This window comes from Nannospalax galili, unplaced genomic scaffold (assembly GCF_000622305.1).
Source record: "Nannospalax galili isolate Female #2095 unplaced genomic scaffold, S.galili_v1.0 scaffold167, whole genome shotgun sequence".
Lineage (NCBI taxonomy): Eukaryota > Metazoa > Chordata > Mammalia > Rodentia > Spalacidae > Nannospalax > Nannospalax galili.
Window position 1 is genome coordinate 4,232,570 of NW_008358534.1, and position 7,984 is coordinate 4,240,553.

The 7,984-nt window shown below is 35.4% G+C and overlaps 1 protein-coding gene across 1 annotated transcript in view; it reads left to right on the plus strand.

Annotated features, from left to right (window-relative positions):
- The window catches only part of Mcf2 (MCF.2 cell line derived transforming sequence), a 118,337-nt gene extending 114,717 nt beyond the window's left edge, over positions 1-3,620 (plus strand). Inside the window, exon 28 of the mRNA XM_029558015.1 lies at positions 2,833-3,620. Coding sequence (XP_029413875.1) covers positions 2,833-2,886 — 54 coding nt within the window. The 3' untranslated portion in view covers positions 2,887-3,620. The remainder of the gene's footprint in view (positions 1-2,832) is intronic.
- The last annotated feature ends 4,364 nt before the right edge of the window (positions 3,621-7,984 follow it).

Genomic DNA, 7,984 nt, shown 5'->3' on the forward strand with positions numbered 1-7,984 from the left:
TAGACTTCATCCACGGAAGCTAATGAGATAGACAGTTTCCAACTCTTTATAAATTCATCAGTTTATTATCTATTTTATTTTATTTTGTCTTTTGAGACAGTCTCCCTGTAGGCCCAGCTCGTCTGGACCTTTCTATGTAGAGCAGGCTGGCATCTATCTCACAAAGAGCTGCCTGCATGCCTGGCTTATTTTATTTTCTGGCTGGTTCCCCTATGATAGTTTAGTCTGGCCTTGATCTCATGATCCTCCTGCCTTAGGCTCCTGAGTACTAGGATTGTGAGTGTGTGATTTCACATCCTACTCACTTTTACCTTTAAAAAATTAAGGTGTTTATCATTTCTCTCTCTTTCCCCCTTCCCCTCCCTCCCTCTCTCCCTCCCTCTCATATATATATATATATCATATATATAATTTTTCTTTAAGCTTTTAGTTTCAAATTATAAAATCATTAGACTCAACAAAAATACTATTGAGATGTCTTGTCCACCCTTCACCTAGTTTTCTCCAAAGGAAATTGACATTGGTACTATTCCCAGGCTTTATTCAGATGTCACCATTTCTTTATGTGCTTTTATATGTGTGTATATGTAGCTCTGTGTAGTTTTGTCCATATAGGTATGTATATGTTATTTTCCATATAGGCGTGTACACTAGACTTTAAAAGTAATGAAGCTTCAAATATACTTTAGAGATAAGTTTAGACTCTCACTTGGAGCAGAGTAAATAAAGATTATTTGTTATATACTATTTAATAACAAGTTCTGGGGAATATTTTATTGGGTTATCAAAAATCTGCTAATAATACCAAATGTCAGCATATTAGAATAACAAGGTACCCTGCAAAAGTGAAGGGAGTTGTTTCAGGGGAAAAGTAAAAGTGTTTCATAGAAGACATAGTTTTCAAGTTGTTAGGATCCCCCCGGATTGTTGGAGGAAATCTCTGCTTTTCTGGGTAAATCTCTTCTGAAGTCACTCAGAAGGTAGAGATGATACATTTTCTTTTAATACATATGTCTGTGTACATGTTGATGCATGTTTGTGTGTGTGGGGGGGTGTATGTGGAAGCTGGAGGACAGTGTCAGGTGTCTTCCTCAGGAAGGCCATCTGTCTGCTTTGAGACAGGGTCTCTCACTGGCCTGGATCTCATCAGGTAAGCTAGAGTGGCTGGCCAGCAAGCCCCGGCCATTCTCCTGTCTTTACCTCCCCAGAGCTTGGGTTACAAGCTCTCACTACTGTTGCAGACATTCTTTACATGGGTTCTAACTCAGGTCCCTTTACATACATGGCAGGCCCTTTACTGACTGAGCTATCTCCCCAGCTCCATGGGTGTGATATTCTGTAGTGGACTGTCCTTGGTGCCATTAAGAAAAAAACAATTCATTTTAGAAGGTCTAATGTTGGTGTAGGAGAGTAGATAAAGCTGTGACTTTGAAATCCTTCCTTTAAGAAAAGTAATATATGTCTTTTATTCTAATTATATGATGGGCAATAATGCATATTTATGGTAGCTTATACTTTACCCAATAATTTCTTAATTATATTAACAGTATTAGTAAGGGAAAGGCTGTTTTGTTAGCTATAATTTACAGAGGAGAAAATTAAGAGCGAGGAAGATATTTGTTGTAATTGTCTAGATTTGCAGTTCTCCAATTTTGAATGAAGCTCATTCTTAAAAATTGAGAACTTAAAAACTTTTAGTATGCGTATTATATCTGTTGACAATTTGTTACAAATTGAAAATGAGAAATAAAAGATTTAAATCAGTAGACCCATTATAATTTTGTATAAATATGAGTTTTATTAAACTGACATTTATCAAGAGTAAAAAGTTAGTGAGAAGTGATGCACTTTGAATAGTTTTGTAAATCTCTTTATCATCTGACTTAGTACAAGATAGATGCATTCTTATACCTGCTTTTGTACTCAGTCAGTTCTGCTGGCCTGGATCGGGTAGCCTATAGAATATGCGCCCACATACATGTGAGAAAGAGAACGGACTATGTCATAATGTGGTAGTGGAAGCTTGACATTTCAGACCATTGAATGGGTCTCAGGAGCAAACCTCAAATGGTCAGCTCCTTATAATTTGTAATCCTCTGGTTTAGACTAATAATAAAAATAAATGAAATTTCCTTAATTAATATTATTGGTGGGTGAATTAGATTGGAATAATTGGTTAGATGTGAGTAAGAAGTCAGAGGAAGAGAGTTAGTGTTTAAATATTTGCTATAGCTGGTCTATAAGGAATTTCCCAGGAACTGGGTCTTAATGGGTCTTAGTTATGGAATCAGAAGACAAAGTTAATTGGCCAAAATGCTTTAATCATGGCTTGGGTTGGAAATGCAAAACAACCTATTGGATTTCCTCATTCACTAATTTTCTGAGTTGTGCTACTAAAAACATACAAAAGAGCAATGTGATGCAGTTCACAATCCTCCTCATCTCAAAATTAAGACGAAGCCAGGCACGGTGGCACATGCCTTAAATTCTAGCACTCAGAAGGCAAAGGCAGGTAGATCTCTGAGATCAAGGCCAGCCTTGTCTACATAGAGAGTTCCAGGCCTGCCGGGGCTACAGGGAGACCCTGTCTCAAAAAAATAAAAATAAAACAACAACAAAAAAGAAGTTTTAAGAGACCCTGTCTCAAAGGAGGTGGATGTTTCTAAAGACACCTGAAGTTATCCTCTGGCTTCTACATGCACATGCACACACATGCACATGTGCCTGCACCAAGGCACCCACACATGAATACACAACATGTACACATGTATGCACAGACATTAAAGAAGAAATTGAGATGAGCTGCTCATTTGTTTTACTTTATCAAGACAGGACCTGAGAAGCAAGCCAGTCACGGTGATGCATGCCCATAATCCCAGCATTTGAGAAGCCAAGACAAGAAGACTGGGAATTCAAGGCTAGCCTGGGCTACAAATTGAGACCTCTGTCTCAGAAACAAAAACAAAACAAAACTGAGGAATAATGGTTCCACTTGCCTTGTAGAGACCTGTGTTGGAGATGGCTCTCCTATTTCGATGAAGCTACTGTGTCAAGTGCCAAGTAGCTCTTGCTTGCCCGCTTCTCTGCCCATGTGGAAATACCGCTCAACAGACTTCCAACCCAAATGATGTGAATGTTGTTTTCAGGTTAATTCTTTTGGACATGCAAAGAAACAGCAGTGTATACTTATTTCTTTTCTTTCACTTAAAAAACATTTTAAACATTTTAATTGTAGTACTCTTTATTCCCAAAATTGTGTGGTAAATGTGTAAGACATTGTGCTGGATAAATTCTCATCTCAGAATACTTTTGACTTGAAAATTATTTCTTCTCTATCTACTTTGTAACCAAATGCAATCAATCAGCGTGCCTTGAATTATTTAGCTTATTATGAATTAAGTTAAAATTATGGCTGCAAAATGATTAAGGCCAAGTGAAGCACAACATTATGATTTAATAGGCTTTATTAGACTTAAAGCTTATGTGCCCATTCTTTTAAACTGTAAGAGATACAAAGTTCAGAATTTGGGGGGGAACACACTAGTAAAATTTGTTCAGGGCTATTGCCTTTTTTATGCGTGCCAAGATAAAATTTTCATGAGAGTAGTTTACAAATAATTGTATTTAAAATTTAATATTTTCATGCTTTTTTTCTTTTCTGAATTTATGCTTATAATTCATGTAACAAATTAGTTGTGCTCTATTATCTTCTGTACATTTCATGCTGTAATTCTTTTCCAAATAAAAATGAAATCTACGGGTCGAACAGACACACTCTCAGCTTTTTTTTCCCCCGCAACACAACCTGCATAGGTGCTAAAGCTGTCAACATTTAACATTCAGGTAAGGACTGAATTCATTATGTCATGGACAGCAGATAGTTATGCAAGTCATTTTGCAATCAAATTTGTAATACAGTTTTTCATTACAACTTTACAGTCTCCAGGTCAGTATAAGGAAGGCCCTAGCAGACTGCAGAAAGAGAGATTCAGAATACCTCCTAGTTAGAAATGGAGAAGTCATCCAGTTTCTGCATGAAGGAGTTGAAGGTCAGTGGCAGACATGTTTGCAGTACCTGTGTGGACTTCAGGCTGGCTGCACCGGCAGCAAGTCAAAGATTCTGCCTTGTGTCTTTGTTATACGGTCTCCAGCAGCAGCAGACATATTACAGTGATGCCTTTCATTTTCGTTGCTTCAGCAAAGCTTGCAGAGCTCACTGAAAAGATTATTAAATTTGATGCGTGAAAGACACTGAAAGAATCAAGCACGGTATATCTACATGTTATTTACCTTTGACTCAAAAGATTTAGCTGATACATCTGACCCTCGTAATGGCTACAGACCACATTCCATTCGGTTGTTTAAGTCATTCATTAATCACATATCTAGTGAGTGGCCACTAAGTGTCAGGGACTCTGCTTTGCCATCTTGCAAGACAGTCACAATTCTATTTATCAGCTCAAATATTGACATTTAGCTTTCTCAGTCAGTCCTCATAATTTAACTTTATGGAGCAACAAGTGTAGTCGTGGTTCTCTCAATATTCTGGTTCATTGTCAAAGCACCGAAAGCAAGAAGAAAATATTGCTTTGAAGAAGACTGAACGAAGCTCCTTAACTCTTTCAGAAATGCTACATTTCATATCCTTCACTGTGTCAAAGGCTTAGATAATAAAAATGAGTGATGAATCATTAATGACCAGGATTTTTTCTAATAACCTTTTGTAGGCTTTGTAGATTATTCGAAGTTCTCAAGCAAATGCAGTGTCATTAAAGTCTGTCAACACGAGACAGCCTTGTGAAAATCGGAACTGCAGTGGACGCTCTTTGTTCTTATGTTTTGATAGTAATTCATTTATTATTTAGGTTGGTGAAAAATCGAAGCAGAAGCAAACAAGGTCTGATTCCCTAGGATAACTTACAGTTTTTAATTGGTAGCCATAGATTTCAGAATGTGAAAATCATAAGGATAATATGAATAAACTATCTTATATTTGCACGTTAAAATTTTTAAATTTTGCTCTGTGTGACACTAACATAGCATAAACCTTTCTGTAATTAGAAATAAAGCTACGACTAGATTATGGTAATTAGATTTAAATTTCTTTAAAAAAATCTCTACCTATAAATAAAGTTTTATAAACATATTAAACTTTTCCTGATAAGGTTAATAGGACTGAAAGATTTTAAATACTGTGACATATTGTAACAGGTCGTTCTGAATGTAATACTGAACTGAGGATATAATTTTTTTAATTTTATTATTTTTATTTTATGTGTATGAGTGTACTGCCTGCATGTGTGAAGTGCACCCGTGTCATGCATTGCTCTCAGGGGTCTAAAGAGTGTGTTGGATCCCCTGGAACTAGAGTTACAGATGGCTGTTAGCTGCCATATGGGTGCTGGAAATCGAACCTGGGTCCTCTGTAAGAACAGTCCATGCTCTTAACCACTGAGCCATCTCTCCAGTTCCCCTGAAGATATATTTTTAGGATCTTGTTGTTCATGAATGCTTTACCAATGTATGTTTTTACTTCATCGTACGAACATATTATTCTGTATGAGGGGTTTTGCTACATGTATGTGTGTGCACACACATACACCTTTGTCCATACTAAAGACTTAAGTGTGAAGGTACTATGAAGGAGTGAGAAGTAACTTAGTGTTCTTTTTTATTAACCTTAGTAAGGAAAGAAAATTTCTTTATATAAAACAGTAGTCTTACAGATTTTCTCCTTATGACATTTACCTAGTTATAAAACCATAGTACACAGAAAGAAAACAAGATAATCGATCATGCACTAGTTCTTTTGAAATGCAAGTTTTGAGACTTGTATTGAAGTCCATGTAATGATATACCATTTAAAAATATTTTTATTATTTTTATGTGTATGCGTATATTGCCTGCTTGTGGGTGAGTGCACCTGTGTCATGCAATGCCTGCGGAGGACAGAAGAGACTGTTGGATCCCCTGGAACTGGAGTTACAGACAGTTGTTAGCTGCCACATGGTTGCTGGGATTCAAACCTGGTTCTTCTGCAAGAACATTCAGTGTTCTTAACTGCTGAGCGATCTCTCCAGCCCCTGATATGCCATATTTTAAATGGCTCTTAAAGGCTAAAAGTAATTTAATTGGTTCCAAGTTTCATAAATAAAAGGAAACCCAAACTAAGGATAATAATGCTCAATGTATGTTAAGTAATGGGTCAATTAGAACACCCCAGGGTCACCTGAGTCACCTCTGAAAGTTTTCATGCACCAATTGTTGGTACTATTTAGGTAATTGTTGAATTATTTAGATGACTGGTAATCAGAACAGTTCCTTAGACCACCAATGAGAACTGATTGCTATGTATTTACAATTTACTTTTAACAGTTGTACAGCACACAATTACTTTTAAGACTGCAAAGAACATTTACCAAGATAGAACATATCCTGTTTCCTAAAACAACCCTTAATTAAATTAAAGAAACTGGAATCATATAATCTCAAGGCATTACATTAGCAATCAATATCTCCAAATATTTCAATTTTATACAGTAAACATATAAGTAACATAGGATCAAGGGAAGTTAGAATGATTTCAAATTGTATGAAAAAGAAACTGTAACATCAGAAATACACGAATGCAACTGAAGAGGGAAAAACTGGCAGGAAATGTATAGCTTTAAATACTTGCATTATATATTTTAAAATCCTTGTAATTTAGCATATTAACATAATGAAGGAGAAAATTATATGTAGGCAGTTAAATAGATGCAGAAAAGCAATGGACAGAACTCCACAGTTATTCATTATAAAACACTTAGCAAACCAGAAAGAAAAGGAATTTCTTTAATCTGTTAAAGCTCACTTATGAAAATCCACTAGCTTACTTAGCATACATGATGGAGAAATACTGGAAGCTCTTCCTCTAACACTGGAGAGAAGCCACAGCCATTCCCTCTGACCATTTCCATTTAACATTAATACTAGAATTCCTAGCCAGTGCCATAACTTACGGAAAACATAAAAGACAAAAGTGCCATGATTAGCAGATTATATATGTGCTCAAAATTATAAGGATGTACTCCCTAGAACTAAGTGAATTTTACAAGGCCCTATGACAAATTATTATGAAAAATAAATTATATATCCTAGCAACAAAGAATTGGAAAAAATGAAGTTTGAAAAAGCAACATTTACATATATGGAGGGATCTATGTCTGAAATCACCATTTGCAGTTTTATTTATGCCACAGTGTATCAAGCATTTTGTTTGTATCAAGTATTAAATCCAGGTATGTAAATTCCTCCAAATATTCGTAATTCCTCTGCTTTAGACCTTTGTCTTGCCACACACACTTCAAAGTATTTTTTTGTTTTTTAAAAAATTATTTATTAACCACACACGTAGAAGAACCATTTCATTACAACAGCATTGACATACTCACTAACAATTTCCTGAGCTAAGATGCATCTCTTTCAAAATTGGCTGTAAATTTTTAGGTTTACAGTTGAATTATTACAGTTATACAATATTGTACTCAGTATGAACCCTATAAGACATAAATTTAAGTGAGATTTTACCCTTTAAAAAAGATCTCCATTTCATTATTAAAATACACCGTTTCATTCAGAAAAATTCATTTTTAATGCAATTGACATTAAGATGTTTACACATGCATTTCTAATCTCTATATATCTGATTATTACTAGTTGCATTCAGTTGCTTTCTGAGTTCCTTGGCATCTGAGCATGGATATAAAGTCATCAGGTAGATTTCAATGGTAATGTTTTTCACACCTACTAATTATTAAGGAGCAAATTTTTATGCTTTGACAAATTATTATTTTTAATCATTTTTTTAATTTTTAATAACTACATGAATAGAAGAAGCATTTCACTACAGCTTTAACATATTCAATAACACACTCCAGAGCAAGAGTACATCTCTTTCACAAGTGGGTGCAAGTTTCTAGGTTCACAGTAGAGGTAATACAGT